The 19,357-nt window shown below is 39.4% G+C and overlaps 1 protein-coding gene across 1 annotated transcript; it reads right to left on the reverse strand.

The window, feature by feature from the left end:
• Positions 1–725: 725 nt before the first annotated feature.
• On the reverse strand, positions 726–15,097 carry MS4A1 (membrane spanning 4-domains A1). Its single transcript, XM_004477943.4, has 7 exons — positions 14,931–15,097; positions 7,812–7,987; positions 7,231–7,350; positions 6,035–6,091; positions 3,141–3,377; positions 2,329–2,430; positions 726–1,409 (listed from the first exon to the last, which is right to left on the reverse strand). The coding sequence occupies exons 2-7, from the start codon at positions 7,968–7,970 to the stop codon at positions 1,194–1,196; spliced, it is 891 nt and encodes a 296-aa protein (XP_004478000.1). The 5' UTR covers positions 7,971–7,987; positions 14,931–15,097; the 3' UTR covers positions 726–1,193.
• Positions 15,098–19,357: the final 4,260 nt, after the last annotated feature.

Genomic DNA, 19,357 nt, shown 5'->3' on the forward strand with positions numbered 1-19,357 from the left:
TATTTTCAAGCATGATTTTCTTTTGGAGAATTTCTATAGTACTTAGTGTCTGCATTATACTATCTAATTAAATATTAATGATATAAATGGTTTCCCAAAAGTTGTGAATATCTAAGTCTTTTTATTCCCAAAGGGTAAATTTGATACCTGATTCCTCTATGCCTCTCTCAACGTATTGCTGGTACAGAGAATAGTTGTACTGAAAGGCCAGTTGACTTAGCTCTTGGTTTATGAAGTCATTTGGATAGGCAATTTGGTTATTTCAGATATCACAGGATTTGAGTAAGAAGATCTGCCTTTGATGCAAGGCTTTCATAATTACTTTACCTTTTTGAAGCACTTGTAAAATAGTGACAGTGATTATCCCTTGATGATGGATGATTCAATGGAATTATTTAATAAACTACTTTGTGAATTGAAATGATTCTGTAAGCACTAATGTTGATTACTGTTTGAAGTTCAGCTACTCATTATGGCATTCTTCTTTCATTCATATTTTTTCTTCTCTTGCCTAAAGACTAGATGTAAGTAGTCATTGCAAACCAGAGTCTAATTCCATAACAAGGAGTTAGGGGAAATTAAGAGAGAGAGACATGTATTTTTATATAAACTATGCTACTTGTACAAAGGGTTGAGTAGTGGCCAGTTAGAGCTTCCCTAATGAGAAGCAGGGGCTCTAAGAAAGTGCCACAGTATCAGCCTTATGATAAGATAGATGAAACAGGTTCCTTATTTTCATTTTTATTATTTTACTTTTTTGAAACAGGGATTCCACCGAACTGCAGATGTGGAAGGAGGTGATTTGAAGACAATTTAGGGATGGCATGGAGCAGTCATTCATCTTTTCCAACAGTGTTGAGTCTCCCTGGTTCTGAGGGAAGAAGTGAAATAAAACTACTACACTAAGAAGTCTTAGCCAAGAAAAGGCTGGTGGGAGTTCATATTTTGCAGCCCTCATTTGAGTCTTTTTCAATGTACAAAAGTTGCCCAAAACCAGAAACAAGAAAACACAATCTGTCAAGGCAGCTACGTTCTCTGAATATGAGACGGAAGGTTCTGGGATCACCCCATGCAAAAGCTAGATACAGATGCAGAAATGCATGCAGAGTGCCCTAAGATATGAGGGCAATGTGCCTTCTTGGAAGCTGTGGCACAAATGCTTGAAAGAAGGAAAGAGAAAATAGAAAAGTAGTTTAAGGAGAGCTATCATTTTCTGTTGGTGAGGATTCCTGATCTTGGGGAGGTTCTGGAAAGTTTATTTCTGTTTCTTCTACCTCTTCTTGGACTGGAATAATTTCAATGTCTTCTTCGTTCTTTGGCTGGGAAGATGTTTCAGTTAGCTCAACCACTTCTTCTTTTATTTCAATCACTTGTTCTTTTTTCTCTTCAGCTGACAGGAGAACAATGTTCTAGAACACAAAATTAAACAAACTTTTCTTGACCTTTACCATTTAGTACCTTTCTGAACAATCTCTACAAATGATATAAAATACTTATTAATTTTTATGCTAATTATATTATTTCCCATCTGCCTCCAAATACCAGGATTGATTTCCCAGAGCTCAGATCCTTATCAAATCACTTACTTATTAAACACAAGTCTGAATAAATCCTCAAGGTCAGCAAGGCATTTGCCACTTTGCCTGGCATCACCACATGGTATTAGGGGAAAGAAACTTGCAGTAATAGAGACATTTAGATTCTAATTCTGATTTGCCTTTAGTGTATATAACCCTGGAAAAGTAATCTGACTTCCTGATCTTATTTTCCTCAACTGCAAAAGGAAGGTGTTCGTGGTGACTTTTCAAATCTATTTTAAGATTCTATGGTTTAGAAGAAATTGATAATAGATTCAATCACTGAGATATCAATATCTCCCAATTGTGTAGTCTCTTTGAACCTATTGCTTATGAAAAAGAATGAGGTGGAAAGGGGGGGAAAGAGAGGAAAACAGAAAAAGAGTAATGAAGTCAAAGAGTAATGAAGTCAAACTTCTGTCAGCTTTCAACCTGTAGCCATCCTGCATTTATACATTAAGTATGGAATAATGAAATCATAATGGAAGCTTGAAGTCAAGCAGAACCAGAGATTAGTAAGAGAATACAAATATTTTAGAATTGCTTCCTCTGTCTAATCTTTAGATTTATTCCAAATGTCAAGACATTTTCCCTCATTATTAGTATTTTCTGCTTTAGAGAAATATGCTAAGATCATTTTTTCTATGAAGCTCCCCAGTCAGTCTCATCAGATCGCATTCTCCACAAAAGACCCTTTGTAGAAGTGGGTTTCATAGAGGGAATTTGTGGAGAGACAGTGGTTACTACTTACAGCTTTGGGTCTGGAGCACAGTATTTTCCAGTCATTCTCAGCGATACCACCTGTCACAAGTTTCTGGAAGAAGGAGAAGATCAGCATCACTGCCAAAATGCCCTAAAACACAACAAAAGAATGAGGGTGAAAATGTATGAATGGTCCAAAGCATGGAGTTGTTACTCAACAAATGACTCTTGAATAAAATGAAACAACAGAAGGCTAATATAGCAGTAGTGTCTTATAACCCTGGCCATCAGCACAACTCCTGGACAACCATGGATACTTACTATACATTTCTGGGAGAAAATAAGGCAGGGATAATCAATTGAAGAATCAATTTTATATAAGAAAGAATAATTACTGATTACCAATTTAAATAATTTCCAGCTTTAAGTGGTATGGTATCATGCCAAGGAAACTTTTCCACCCTTGGGAGATGGCCTTTTTTGTCCCTTTAAACTCTACATTAAAAACTCCTCAAGGCAAAAGATGTGCATAACAACTTATTTCTTCCATTGTTCATCCTATTTCATAATAATAAATATCAATACCATTAATATTAATAATGTAAATAGCAAATACTTGTATAGTACTTTCTATGTACCAGAACTATTCTAAGCACTTTTGATATATTAATTCATTTATTTCTCAAAATAGTCCCATAAGTACTGCTACTAACCCCATTTTATACTTGAGGAAATTGAAGAAGACTGTGGTTATACTTTTGCCCAAGTATCAGACTCAGGCAATCTGGATCCAGAGTCGTTGCTCATAATAAAAATGCCTATTTTCTCTTTGGAAAGAAATCCAGTTTCATTCACACTTACCAAGAACACAGATCGTATGTTGTAACAGTATTGAGTAGATGTAGAGTTTTTCTCAAAGGGCATAGCTGGTTCACAGTTATATACATTAATATATGGCATAGCAGCATTAATAAGATTTGGACTCTCAATTTTTAAAAAATGGGACATTGTGATATTAAATATGTCCATGATTAAAAAAATTATTCCAGAAATGGCAGCGAAGAGGCTCAATGAGTTCATTACCATTTTCCCTTTGACCTGAAATAGAGACACAAATGTTCATTTATTGTGTGTTTTCCATTTGGAGGATGCAAGGTTAGAAGGAATTCCAGTTGCCATTCCCCTGCCTCATAAATGTACCCCACCTATATCATATACTAATGTTCTTTCCTTAGTTGTTTTTAGCTTCTTTGTCATGTAAATGGAATCTTGATCTTTCTCTTGTTCCTTTCTCAGTATTCCACATTTTTTGATGCCACTATCCATTGAGCTTATCAAGTCAAAATTCTAAGAGTGGTCCTCAATTCGTATATCTTCTATGCTTGTTCTTCCCTTTCATATCACCATCCTAAGTAGGAATTCAATAAATATTTATTGAATACATGAAGATAGTTAGTGTCCAGATTATCTATCTGCATTAAAAGATAGAAGGATGAGAGGGAGGAAGGTTCTTCCACCACTGAAGTGAGACAATAATATGAGCATAGGTGGAGAAAGAGCAGATAACACCCTTTAGGTCCAAATCATCAAGTGGAAACAAACAAACAAAAACAAAACAGGGAAGCTGACTTGGCTCAATGGATAAAGCATCTGCCTACCACATGGGAGGCCCGCGGTTCAAACCCCGGGCCTCCTTGACCCGTGTGGAACTGGCCCATGCTCAGTACTGATGCACACAAGGAGTGCCGGGCCCTGCAGGGGTGACCCCTGCATTGGGGAGCCCCACACGCAAGGAGTGTGCCCTGTAAGGAGAGCCGCCCAGCGTGAAAGAAAGTGCAGCCTGCCCAAGAATGGCGCCGCCCACACGGAGAGCTGACACAACAAGATGATGCAACAAAAAGAAACACATATTCCTGGTGCCGCTGATAAGGACAGAAGATGTCCAGAGAACACACAGCGAATGGACACAGAAAGCAGACAACTGGGGCGGGGTGGGGAGAGGAGAGAGAAATAAATAAAAAATAAATCTTAAAAATAAATAAATAAATAAAGTTTGGAAAGTATTGAAAAAAAAACATACTCCCTATTGACATAGGTTGCAGTTAGCATCAGTCATCAACCTTTCAAAATACAATTATGGCTGATAACCCTGGGGAACATAAGTGACAGGATGTGGGTCTAAATGCCTTTCCTTGTAGGGCTGATAAAAGATTGAAACAGGAAAATAAATATGAAAAGTACCATAATGATCTGGGATTATTAATGATTATTTTAAGGCACACATATTTTAGCCCTGGCTATATGACATAGTTGGCAAGTCAGTAGGTCTGGCTGAATTTGGAGAGTAGAACAATTTGATCTTCTTCATAAACTACTTTTCTCCAAAAAACTGAGTTTGTTGGACTACCTCTAGACATCTCAATTCACCCTGTCCCTCCTCTAATTTTGAAAGTGACTCAATTTAGTAATAGCTCAGTAAGTATAAAAAGTGTTGGGAGTACGGATGCTTAATGTATGTAGAAGTTTTAATTAACTTGACTGTAAATATGTGGAAATGGATAGAGTGATGGTAACACATTATAGTGAGTAGCAGCTGGTTTATAAATGGGATTGTGGCCAAAGGATTGCCTAGGGATATAAATGCCATTTGAAAGAAAGCTAGAGAATAATATAGGGACTGACTAACACAGTGAACCCAGAGATGAATAAGAATTGTGGTTAATAACACAAATGCAAGGACATCCTTCTGTGAACTAGAGTGATGTACGTCACTATTGCAGGGTAGTGGGAATATGGAGAAGCCTGGGAAAAATACAGTTAATGTAACCTATGGACTACAGTTAACAACAATGCTATAATATTTTTGCATCAGTGCCAAATATGGGGGTATGAAAAAAGATGCCAAATGTACATAATGGACCATAGTTAGTGGTGATAGTCTGATGATATTATCTCACAGTCTATAATAAATGTTCCACAGTGGTGTGGTATATTGGTGAAAGGTTGTTGTATGGGAATTCTACACATGTGCATAATTGTTTTGTAAGTTTATGTAATATTCGCTTTTTAAAAGAATTAAAAGGTGTTGGGAGAAGATTTTCTTCAAACTGTATGTGGGAGGAAACTTGCTGGAGAGCTCCTAACCCAAAAGGGAGAGAATAAGGAGCTTTGAGGGGCAGCCTCTTCTTGGGCATCTATGAATCTCTAGGGAGTTACATAAACAAGATCACACCATGTAATTCTTTATGGTCTCTGAAGCATTTTCCCATATTTCCCCATTTTATTTTCATGTCCATTTCATTTCATAGTGAGGACTATTACCTCCATTTTATAGGTGAGAACTCAAAGGTACATAAAAGTTAAATTGACTTGCTCACGGTTACAGCTCAAAGTTAAATTAGCTAGTATTTGAATCAATCACAACATCTATTAGATTTTCCCAAACCGTTGTCTGGAAGAAACAGTACAGCTTTCAGAAAGGTCTATTATTCTCACAGTGTCACTTCACACTTACAAGATTAAAACATGTTCTTTCTGGATCTGCTCTTAATTCTGTTTCCTTGGACATATTTGGGGGTAGATCTCATTCCCAAATATTTAATATCACAACAGAATTGTGGAGGAACCTTTGTACATTAGGGTTGAGAAAGAGCTCAATGCTCCTGCTCCTCTGTTCCAAATGCTCTCTAAAATTCCCTGTTTAGATAGTAATAGATATTTCACTGATATATGGGAAAGGACATATGATTACTTGCCAAACTATTCCTGGGGTTTGTCTCCGCTGCTGCCAGGAGTGATCCAGAAATGATATACTGTAAAAAGAGAAGGGTTGGGTGGGAAAAGGGGTGGGAGACAGAGAGGAGAAGGGGAAAGACAGAGAGGAAGATATTTAACTTTGAGAACTGGTCACTGGTCATAAAGAAGTCATCTACACTTTCAGTCTCTTTCCTAAAACTACCCATTTTTATTGGATCTATTCATTTTTCAGCAGCCATATTTCTCCTTATTCAGGCTCAGTGACATTCAATCCATGTTACTTTACTCAATCATTTGAGGAGTGTGATTAGGAAAATAATAAGAGCAAGTGGACAGAACCCATGTTTCCACTTTAATTAGTACTTGAGCTATGAATTTGAATATATCTGTTTGCCTGTTTGTCTATTCATGAAATTGATCTTTGGGGTTCACCATGACTTAAATGACCTTGATACCAGTGAAGAGTGAATCTGTATAGAAGGAAATACTTGGCCTGAGTGCCATAAACACTCTGATAAAATGTTGGTCACCGTGGGAAGTGACAATGATTGTTCTAATGCTCATATGGTGAAATGGAGGGAACTCTTATTCTAACCCATCTCTTTTTGTTCCGAAAATGTCACTCCTGCAACCATTTTTGTAATGGAAGCTACGAATGTGCCATGGTAAAATAAAAAATATCACTGCCCTGTACTATACACACAGGGTTACAAGCTTGGAAACCAAGAACAAAAATCAGCCCAAAGGAGTACTGCTCTGCTGATAAATAAAAGGAAATTGACTTGGGGTGGGACTCATTTTCCCTAGGTACTATAGTGACCAAATAAAATGGTAAGACTGAAGGAACAGGTAGGAGGAAATAGGTTACTTCTACTTCCTCTTGCTTTCCAAACCACCATTCTCTATAGTGCAAATGTCTAGCCCCTCTCCCCACCTCCAAATTAACTTTGGAGGAGTCCTCATTGAACACTCTTCCTTCTCTGTAGATCCATGATGGGTATCTTTCCCTGAATTCACATGAATTATGACCATCGATCCTCAACCATGGGATTCCCATTCAATTTAGTCCATCCTTCCTTCCACTAAATTATTATATTCCAATAACCTATTTTTAGCCAAGTATTTCCCAGATTCCTTTAGGCTTTTTAACATTGTGTCTGCATCACTTCCCAAATAATTCTTATTTTCTACTCACCATAATGCCTCCCCAGAGAGGGTACCAGACAATGACACAGATGGGTGCATACATCCCCATGGGGACCATCAGGATACCCCCCAGGGCAATGTGGAAGAGCCCGTTCATGATCTGGATAGCCTAGAGGAGAAAATAGGGGAATAGGGACACTGATGGATAAACTGAAGCATCATCACATGAGAAGGCAAACGTAAGGCTGGAATCCCTGACTGCTGACTTATGGCCATGTGAGATGCTTAAAGTGGGAAAGGCGCCAAGATCTTTGTCTTTTCTTGTTCAGACTATTTTCCCTACCATCTATGATATTGCAAAAGACCAGATATGCCTGAGATGCTGGCAACAAACTCAGTTGGGAGACCTCTATTGCTCAAGCCCCCTATACTTAAAGGGGTCATCAGATCACTGATAAGTTCTCTGACACATCCCTGATTTGACCCACTGTGTCAGACATAACAAATATCTCAGGATGGATCAAATCCCTTCAAGTTGGATCAAATCCTGTATCTGGTCTACAGCATCACCTTCAGTACTTCAGATTCAGTAGGATCCCTAGGACACAGAAGGAAGGACAACATACTTACTCCCAAAGCCTTAGATTCCCTCATGAAGAAGCGTTGTGTGGGTCCCCCCGGCAAAGACATCATCCTGGGACTTGCTTTCTGAATAGGATGCATGGCAACAGGGACTTTCATAGACTCTGCTGGGAGAGTTCCACTCATTGAATTTCTGGGTGTTGTCATTTTTGCTTTCAGAACTTCTAAAAATAGAAGCAATAATACAATAAGGAGAGAGAGAACATGATTTTTTCATAATCTTTTCTTTTGTGTGACATACTTTATTTCTGTAAAGAACACTGTGCTCGTGTGCCTGCATTGTCTCTGTCTCTCATCCCAAATGTTTCCTTTATGTTTAAATATTGGAAAATACGTTTTGGTTCAACTTCTCCTTGTCCTTTGACTTATCTGCCTTTGTTCAGTGGATGGGCCAGTGGCATGATGACAGAGTATGGTGAGGATGGTCGTTGGAACCAGGAGGGCTGCTTCTGTCCTCTTTTTCCCTCTCATTCTGCAACCTTGAATGAGCCAATTTAAGAAGTAGGGTTGCATACAAGACTGTGGTCTCCTGAGTCAGATTGCCTAGGTTGAAATTATGATTCTTACTTTTGCAGTGAGACTTCAGACAAGTTATTTAAATATTCTGAGCCTCAGATTCTTTGGCTGTAAAATGGGAATAATAGTAATTCCTGCCTCATGGGGTTGTGATAAGACTTAAATGGGCTGGTGGTCTGTGCCTGGCTGGTTTCTTTCATTCAGGTGTAGCTGAAATGTCACCTCCACAGAGACGCCCCCCCTGAACATCTCCCTGTACTCTCTCATGATGCCCTATTTTATTTGCTTCCTAAAACTTACCATCATGGGAAATTACTTTGATTATTTGTTTACTTGATTATTGTCTAACTTTTCCCATTAGAATAATTTCTTTAAAGCAGAGACCTTGTTCTTCATTGCCTGATATCAGTAGCCTTTTTTTAAAATTATATTTTCATTTTTATTGTAGACAACAGAAAACTGAAGAACCAAAAACAGGGATATAATACATTCACTTAGTAGGTATACAAGCATTCTAATGGCAAGAGATACATTGTAACTCTATTATGTATTTGGAAGTTTAGAAATTATTATTTTTTTTTCATTTTTTTAAAAAATTATTTATTTATTTTTTTAAATTACATTATGAAAAATATGAGGTCCCATTCAACCCCACCGCCCCCGCCCCCCACTCCCCCTACAGCAACACTCTCTCCCATCATCATGACACATCCATTGCCCCTGGTCATCTCTGAGCATCACTGCACCCCATAGTCAATGGTCCACATCATAGCCCAGACTCAATCACGTTCCATCCAGTGGGCCCTGGGGGGATCTATAATGTCCTGTAATTGTCCGTGAAGCACTATCCAGGACAACTCCACGTCCCGAAAACGCCTCCACATCTCATCTCTTCCTCCCGTTCCCCACACCCAGCAGCCACCATGGCTACCGTTCCCACACCCATTCCACATTTTCTCTGTGGACATTGGATTGGTTGTGTCCATTGCACATCTATGTCAAGTGAGGGCTTAGATTCCATATGGGTACTGGATGCACTCCTCCCGCTTCCAGTTGTAGACACTCTAGGCTCCATGTTGTGGTGGTTGACCTTCTTCAACTCCATGTTAGCTGAGTGGAGTAAGTCCAATAAATCAAAGTGTAGGAGCTGAAGTCTGTTGAGGCTCTGGGCCTGGGTGTCATATTATCAGTCCAGAGATTCAAATCCCCTACATATATCTTAAACCCAGCACCAACTACAATTCCAATAAAGTAGCATGCAAGTCTTGTGAAAAGAAATTCCCTCTGAGTCAAATTCCATCATGCAGAAACACCAGCTCCAAAGAAGGGCTATCTGTCATGGCAGTGAACCCCTTCTGCCATGACCATAGAACCCGTGGGTCTCTTTATCCCTCAAAAGAACCAATACCTGGGGTTGTATCTACCTTATCTGTCTCTTAGACTCTGTTCAGTTGTACATAGGGGTATTCCTTCTGACAACCTCCAGACTCTTTTTTAGAGACTCACAGCCTTATAATCTCATTTCTCCTTTCCATTTCCTCCTTACATTAGGTCAAACAGCTTCCCGAAGTCATGTTATTATATGTAGACAGGTATATTCTGCTGTTCCACATTGAATCTTTAATTCAAGGTCATTTTCTAGTTGCTTCTTCAGCTGGTATGTGGTAGTGATCCCTCGGTGCCAGGGAGGCTCATCTCCGGGTGTCATGTCCCACGCTGGGGGGAATGCATCGCATCTACACACTGAGTTTGGCTGTGAGAGTGGCCACATTTGAGTAACATGAAGGCTGTCAGGAGGAAACCCCCAGGCACAATGCTACTCTAGGCCTTGTTCTTATTGCAGGTGTATAGGCTCAAAAGTGTAACCATTAGTATCACGAGCCCACTGTTGGGCCCTCCTTCCTTCCTGGTTCTTGCCGTTGCACCTGGAGGATTGCCGCTGCTCTCCCAGGGCCCACAACAGTGACCCCCCGGCCAGGAGCCCAGTACCCCCCCAGCTGTTGTTTTTGTTTCCACTATGAGTATATATAGACATTACCATATACCCTGGGCATATGCCCTGTATAACTCCCTGTCAACCATATATATCCTGTCAATAACATCCCATATCAGTATTCCTCCGCTGCCATTGTTGAACCACTCTGTGATCCAAAACTTCCCGTAAAGTGAATCCCAACATAATGTCAGCTTCAGAAGAGTCTTAGATCACTGAAATTCATATATACAATATACAGTATTTCCCCAGATCCACCATAAAACCTTTTCCCTTGCACAGCAATAATCTTTTAACTTATTCATATCATATTTCCTGAAACTGATTTACAGATTCCAACACTATAGTTTTCAAACAAGGTGACATTTGTGCTTACTATGTGGTCCATTTAAGTAGCCTCTTAATAAATATTATTGACGGAATAAAAATATGTAAAGCACTCATGCCTAAATAAATATTAGCCACTGTTTTACTGTTCTTATTTTTACCTTTTGAATATTAGTTTCTAATTTTTCCATCTGTAAAGTAAGAAGAACTAATATCCCTCTCATAGAGATATTGTGAGAAATAAATGAGTTGACATATGTAAAAGGTCCTAGCACATAGGAATAGTGTAGTAAATGCTATTTGTTGTTAGTATTTGTGCATTCTTTATTTCTAAAGTGGGAAGGTAATTGCCAAAGTCCTTCCTAGCTCTAGCACTTTAAGATTTTTCACACTTCTTCATACTGTGCTTCCTTTGGATTCATTTTTTACAGGAATTCTGTTTGGTCTTTGCCTGGGACCTGGAAATCACTGCCTGGGGACACATTTTTGGTTTTGGCTTTATTGAGTGTGAATCATGAAATGGGCCTTGGAGGCCAGACTGTAGAGTTTGCTTATCTCCACGAAGCCACACAGAGCTAGATAACCCTAGCTATGCTAAAAGATAAGTGGCTGGGCTCATCCTTGACCTCACATTTGAATTCACTGATAGTTTACAAAGAGATTTCACATGTCATCTCATTTGAGGCACATAGCATAGACAGAGGATCAATCATTGCCCCTATTTTGTAGAAGTGGAAACAGTGGCACAAAAATTTAGGTAACTTGTTCAGTTACATGAGTATTAAATACTGAAAATGAAGACTGGGACATATCTTATACTGGTTACTCTGCTTGTTCCATGGTTCCAGGTACTCTATACTTTATCCCCCAAGGGGAATAGGAATTCCCTGATTCCCTCCCACCTCCTTTCAAATATAAATGCTGTTTGAGTTACTCTAAATCAATTGATAACTGAATATTTGCCTTGGGCATGGGTTGGAAGGGACAGCAGAAGCTTTAACTGAGTGTTTCTCATTTGATTTTCCCCCAGCCCTAGATTACCAGCTGACAGGGTATGGGGACTTTGCTTTGCCCCACCAATCACCCAACACCACCAACAAAAAGGAATGCATTAATATTGCTAATCAAGAATTTATAAAATAATTCTGAACACAGAATTTTTAGAGTTAGTCGGAACCTCAGGCACCATCTTGTACATTTGATAAATGAGGAAATTGTGGTCCAAGGCTCAAAAAGATCTTGTTAAAGATCTCAGCCCTAGTGACAGAGCCCTGCCGGAAGGCGGCCACCATGGCTGTGCAGTTGACGCTCTTTCTGCTGCACCTCGGTCTAGACCAGGTATGTAAAGTTGTTTATGGAGTACACACTGTGTGCCAGGGATACTGTGTATGCTCTTTCCAACTTTCCTGGCACCTTCCTTACTAAGTGGGCATTTTCCCTTGTTTCTTGCAGATATGGAAATGGAGATTCAGAGATAAATTAATTTTCCCAAGATCCCATGGCAAAGTATGAAATGAGCTGGGAGTCACAGAATGCCTCTCCAGAGGGGTAATTTTAGTGAAGACACCCTGGAGAGCAGAGGTCAGCAACTGTTTGGATGGAGGAGATGACTAGACTACCCTTGTTTTAATTTCTCCTATATCAAATCCTTGAATTTGGCTGCTGTCTGTATTTCTGATGAGATAAACTTTTTTGTAAGCAAGAGCTACTGGGGCTTTGTCTGTGCTGGCTTGTACTAGTGATGACCACTGGGAGAAAATATTTTATTTCCCTCTGTTAAAATGGCATCTCACTAGGCAACTATATTTCCTCAACAAATATTTTGGTAAAACATTAGCCTATAAACACGAACATGATTATTTCTGTTACATCATTGTAACGTAAATGTTCTCCCTAAACTATTTTACCAGGGCATTAAGGGCTATGTATTGAAAAATACAATTCCATGGGACTAAGTAAAACAAGACCTCATACATCTAAGAACATTATCGGTTCCTGAAGCCTTATCTTACTTTTAAAAAATTGTTCACAATGACTTAACCAGTCCCCAATGTGCAGTTATGATCAAAGACTAGTGGTAGAGTAGTGGAGATTATTGACCACATTGGTCAAAACATGATAACAGTAGGATTTCATTTTTGCTCAACTATTAAAATTGGGACCCAGTTTAATCACACAATGCCCTACGTCATTACACAGAAGTTTTGTAAGTCATTTTTAAGTTTTGAAAAGGCACCATCATTTCTTGTCCACTCACTGAAGAAAAGCTTATACCCTTTTTGGGTGATGGTTTGAATGATGATTTTAGGTTCAATAATTCTCATCATTTTGTGAGAAATTAGAAGCTGTCTGACTTTCATTACCTCAATTTTCCCCTTCGCCACTCAAAATAGCTTTGCATGTTTATCTTTTCCAGCCTTCTTTGCATTTATGTCTGAGGAAGAATTTTACTTCCTTCCCCTCTGGTAAGCTCCTCAGCACCTCTCCTTCCACCACAAATTTAGTCCTTCAAAGAAATTGCTTCTTCCTTGCATCATCAGTCTCTTACTCTATTTGTGGTATGAGATCACAGAAAGAGCCAGTCCCAGCTCTGTTTGCTACTTTTATGATCGCTTTATAAATTTAGGATAAATTTTGCCTTACCCATTTCATAGCATTCTCTTAAGAACATGAGATAATCTACAGTTTATAAAGTACTAAACGATTGTAAAGAATATATATTACTGGATCCTTCTTTTTTTTTTTTTTTTTTTTAACTAAAATGTGCTATGGTTTCTCTCTGCTCCAAAGTGCCCTTCCTTTCACCAATTAGTGTCCCCAGCAACTGCCCGGTCTCCTCTTTACCCCAGTTTCTTACAAGCTTAGCATTCCACTCTCTTCCTCACCTCCCATTCACTCCTCCATGCTTTGCAAGTAGCTGCTTGAGCCACTTAACTGAAACTGTTCTCTTCAAGCCCTGCCCCACAAAGGTGATAGTCCTTTCTCAGGCATCAGCCCTCTGATTACTCTATTTCTATTTTGTCCATCACTGAGGCTTAAAAAGTTGGAACCATATTTCACTCCACCTCCTCATCTCCCACATTCACCCAGTGACCGAGTCCTAACATTTCAACCTCTGCAAATGTATCTTGCACAAGGACATTTTTTTCCTACTTCCAGCATCACCCCATGAGTTTGGTTCTCATTTCCTCTCCTGGTTTAGCACAAAAATCTTGTTTTTCTACTTTCAGTTTCTCTTTTCTAATCCATCTTCCACATGACTGCATGACTGAGATCCAGTCATGCTCTTTAGACTCAGCTCTTGCACTGACCTGCCATTGCCTCCTGGAGAAACCCTTTACCTGGTCCTCCAAGGCCTGCTCACTTCAGTGCTACATAACGTACTGAGCTCATATTCCACTACATACTGTGAGCTCAAAACACTTTCAACTGAACACTAAATTGAATTACTTTCACCGGGCAGGTTTGCAAGTGCTCAGGGTGCCAGGTCAAAGGGTGGTAATGTCACTGCACCTCGGGGTCAGGTAAGCAAGTGACTGTATGGGAAACAGGGAAGGGGGATCACATTATATACTGGGTTCTGGAAACAATTGTAGTATCGTTAAAATCCCTACTTGCTGCACTGCATCAAAACTTGTCTCCAGTGCCCATTCTCACTCTGAGCTTCTCAGGTGGTCAATTTGAGGGAGGATTTTGTACTTAGTTTGGTACCAATCCCATCTGGAAATTGTTAGCTTAATAGTGTCTTGGAGTATTTATATTGAATGGGATATCTTTGGAGACAAAAATACAATGCAATGGAGTTATTTTCATTATAATCATGACTGGTTACTTTCCTATTTGGTACCAGGTATTTCTAAGAAGGACAGAGTTTAGCTCCTGTAATCGTAATACATTATTATTTTCCCCATTGTTAGATGAGGACACTTAGGCACAAGGAACTTTTGTAATTTGCTAATAGTTATATGCCTTGTAAGCAGTGGAGCTGAAGTTTGAATGCAGCAGGTTAGAAACCATGCTTTAATCGACCTGCTGTCATCTACTACCTTTGCAGAGTGACTTGCTGTAGGTTGCCCAGGGAAATTCTTGAGGGGGAGAGTGGTTAAAGGAGTGGGTGGGAAGGGAGCTTTGGTATCACCTCTCAACTCATGAAACTATCAGAACAATTTGACCACAGAAACCCTAGGATTAAAGCTGAAAGCCTCAGGCCCTGAAACCCAACCTGTGCCTCATCCATTTAGTTGTTTAAAGGAAGCAAATTCATTCCTTACCTGCTTCTCCAAGGCCTCAGGGCTCTGGGGCTGATTGGGGTGCTGGGTGCAGAGTTCAGTTGATGCTGCTAGTTTCTCAAGAGGAGGGCAAGTGAGATAAGTCAGACTGAGGTTGGGATTGCTTATAGATACCAGGTGACGGGAAATTAGTAGCTTCTACCACCTTAGGCTTCGCTCCAATTACTTTGGTTTAACACACACTTACCAGAGCCAAAGGAGATACAAAAAAGTTTCTGCGTTACCAGGAGGTTTCAGTTCTTGAAAAAGACCCCAAGGGACGGCCTGGCAAGCTTCTTGCTGCCTTAATTAGAAGAACTTTGCAGCCCCCACCCTGTAAACAGGTGTGGATGGTAGGTCCCCAAGGGCAAGAAGGGCTCTAGAAATTCCCCATAGATAAGTTGATAGGACTGACTTTTACCTTTTTATTTCACTTTTTGGGGTGAGTAGGTGGGGAGGAGGCATCCATGCAAATAGATTCAAGAATCATTGAGCACAAACATTTGGGAGTGTTGTACACATTGACCTCCAAATATTACCATCATTTGCTCATACTTATCAGGGCTCTAGGGGGACCCCATATATCTTATGTTAGGTTTAGCAGAAATGGTCTAAAAATACATAGCGCTGAAGAACAACCCAAAAGTTTGAGGCAGTTAGCCTCTGTATTTGGGGACACAATTGAAACGGCATTTTTACCCACTACCCTCTCTTTTCTACCCTCTGTCACTTGTGTCCCCACTCTTTTCAATCTGGGCTGGGGCCACATGGCCGTCAAACTCAGTGCTGGGTCAAGTGGGGAAAGGGAGGGAATTGGTGGCCAGGTGAGTCTAAACATTTGGGGGTGGGTCAAAGGAAATTTTGCCCAAAGATAGTTACCTCCCCATATAGTCATATAACCCTTCTTATTTTGGATTTTAAAAAAATCATTTATTGTCCATTGCTTTATTTTGTTAGAGACCCAGGGTCATAATTACATATCTGTTTGCTCCGCTTTTCTAAGGTCTGAAATATGGCTCTATTTTTAACATTGCCCGGTCTGAGGTAAATTTATCTCTCTCCATCTTTCCTCAATTTCTCTCTTCTCAATCTTTCTCTTTCTTCCTCTGCCTTCTTTTCTTTCAAATAGTTTGGAACCTTAGGATTAGAACCAGTTGTTATAAGGAGTTCTGGTTCTGCTGCAACATAAAAATATGCCATCTCTGCACCATTTAAGAGGCTACCAATCAGATAGAGAACTCACTGTCAGGGACAGTCAAGAAAAACCCATACTACCACCTCCCAGAAATGCTATGGGAGTGGAAAGAAAGGATCCACCCACCCTCTCTTTAAAATGTTCTGATTGCGGATCTGTGAGTATTTGCCGAGATGCTTCAAAGGCTGGCCCGAGGTTTCAGTCCAGGATGGAGGGTAGTAAAAGGGGTGGGGCTTCATTCTGGGTGCAAAGGCAGAGCTTGGCAAATGTAGGCACTGATGAGGCTAGGACTGGGATCGCATAACCTGATGGCCCAATCTTTTTCTCTTTTCAGTCCCATGGCCCCCACCCCAGCCCAGGTGCTAACCTCATCTTTGGGGCCGGCAAGATCCTGTAGGTGGTTCTGTATGAGATTCCTCCAAAAGAGGATGAATTAGTAAACTTTTGCTTTCTGTTTGCTGGTTTCAGCTGATTAACCTTTCAGTGCCTGCGTGTGTTGAAACCCCCGCTAAAATTTAGATTTGTCAGTAGCTCCTTCTTTGTAATATTATTTTTGTTTTCTCTGTAATTTTTGAGGATATTGGGTCCAAAGCACATTTACAGTTTTTCTCCTTGAATTTAATTTGCATTTAATTTACCATAATCTAGTGGCCCTCTTTCTCAAGTGATGATCTCTATGAAAGTCTCCACAAAGATATGACAACTTTGTCTAGTTGATATTTGCCTGATCTAACCTTTTCTACCATTCATTTACCCCACCTCCTAGCACACCATTTTTAAATCCTTGGAATATTTTGTCTCCAAAATATCCTGTTACTTTATATTTACTTGTCACTGCCTTACTCAGCCAATGGTGTGCATGTCCTTGGAAGCAGAGCAGGTTTTTCTGACTGCTGTGTCCTCTAGGTGTTACCAGAGAAAATGGTTCTACTTTGGCTCCTTGCTATCCAGTATTAGACGTAACATTGTGGTCTGTTCCTAACTTCCCAGCAACACACTGGCACCCAGATATCTGCTAATGGAGAGTGCACTTTGGTTTCAGAGACTTGGTAAGAGAGAATGCAGGGCCTCTCAGAGGTAAGACCAAGAGTCAAATTGCAAATAGAATTTGGTTACAGCTCAGACAACCCCACTATTGTACTTAAAAGTAATCTATACTAAGGAAAGTATACACTCAAATCCTAAAGAACTTTATAGTTTATGAACTCTTCTCTCTGCTCTCTGAGATACTACCTTAAATTCTTAAAAATTATGAAAGTAACATTAGTTGATTACCTATAAATATGCCAAGGACTGGCCATATAAAAGTCTTATAAAATATATAGTATCACTTTTCTTTCATGATTATGGAAACTAAGAAATGGAGGTAACTGACCCAAAGTCATAAAGCTAATAAGTCATGTTTAGAAAGCAAGAATTATAACAATAAAAAACTACCATTTACTAAATGACTTTTATGTTCCTGGCACTGATAAAATCACTTTAGATATTGCATTTAGGCTCACAATAAACCCAATGAAAAGGTGTTATTGTATTTTTACTCAAGAAATTGAAAGTTCCAAAGCCTAACCTTTTGCTCAATCACACTTTTAAATGGCAAAGCCCCCATATTATTTTGAATAGACTATTTTTAAAGCAGTTTTAAGTTTACAGAAAAATTGTACAGAAAGTACAGCATGGTCCCATATGCCTCCTCTCTCTCCTGCAGTGTTTCCTCAAGCATTACATTGAATTAGTATGCTACATTTGTTGTAATCAATGGACCAATATTGATACATTATTGTTAACCCAAGTCTTTAGTTTACATAAGGGTTCATTTTTTATGCTATACAGTTCTACAGGTTTTGACAAATGTCAAAATGTCATCATATTCTCCATTTAAGTGTCCATACAGAATAGTTTGCCCTAAAAGTGTCCTGTGTTCCTCCCATTCATCATCCTTTCTTCCTCCCTCCCCATCAGCTCCTGGCAACCACTGACCTTTTTACTGTCTCTAATGGCAAAACCCATATTTAAACCTGTCTGCCGTAGAACTAAGCTAAGTACCATTAGGTGATAGGACCCTTATCCTTAAATGTACCTCAAAGCCCACATATCTGAACCTCAGCTGCTGAACATTTTTTCATCAGAATCTCACTCCAATGAAAGTGAAAAATTAAATTTATCTTCTGTATCCCTGTTGTCTCCCCATTCTCCCACATGCACTTTTAGACCTTTCTCCGTCCAGATTATAGCAGAAATGAAAGCCTGCATGTTCGTTTCTTTCTTTGTGTATGCTAAGTACTTTTTTGCTGTTTTTTTGTTTTGTTTTATTTTAATGCCAAAGCAGCATAAGATAGGGGGATTTGGGCTAAAATCCTGTAAATCCTGGTTCTATGTTGTCCTCCCTTTCTGGTCTCAGAAAAGTTACCCACTTTGAGCTTCAGTTTTCTTGTCTGAGTCATGAGACTAGTTATACCTACCTCAGAAGGCTGTCATGACATTGAAATGAGATTATACAGGTAAAATCTCCAATACTTAGCAGATATTCAATCAGTGAATGGTAATATAATATAGGACAGGGGTTCTCAAAATGTAGTTGGAGGTTTCCCTGGCCCTGAAGATCCTTTATGGGGGTCTGCAAACTCAAAACTATTTTCATAATAATACTAAGATGTTGTTTTCCTTTATCATTCTTTTTTTTGCATTTTTTTCACAGCAGATTGGATACAAAGTAGGTAAGAGAATCCAGTAATCTTCCATTAAGCTAGAGTAAAGCAGCGGTTTCAAAACTTTATTCTCCATTGGAATCACCTGGAGATTTTTAAAAAATAACAGATGCCCAGCTTCTACCACATTTGGATTTAATTGGTACATGGTCTGACCTGGGCATTGGGGTTTTTGAAAACTCCACAGGTGAGATGATCTGAATGTTCAAAAGCAAAGTTTGGGAACACCTGCATTAAAGATACTTGCAAAAATATAAAGCAATGCCTCTAGTTAGTTATTTGAATAAAAATATTATTTATATTAACGGGTAAGTCCCCAACAATCTTTGAGAAGGTAAAGGGGTTCTGAGATAAAAAAAAGTTTTAGATGTGGATTTAGAGATTGGGGCCTTGGACCCTGAAGCCAGACTGCCTGTTGATATTAAGGCTCTGCCATTGCACGCTTTGGTGATCTTTGAGCAGATGGCTCTCAGTGCTTCAGCTTCCCGGTCTGTAACATGGCCATGATAATAAAACCTTAGAATTTT

This window comes from Dasypus novemcinctus, chromosome 10 (genome assembly GCF_030445035.2).
Source record: "Dasypus novemcinctus isolate mDasNov1 chromosome 10, mDasNov1.1.hap2, whole genome shotgun sequence".
Lineage (NCBI taxonomy): Eukaryota > Metazoa > Chordata > Mammalia > Cingulata > Dasypodidae > Dasypus > Dasypus novemcinctus.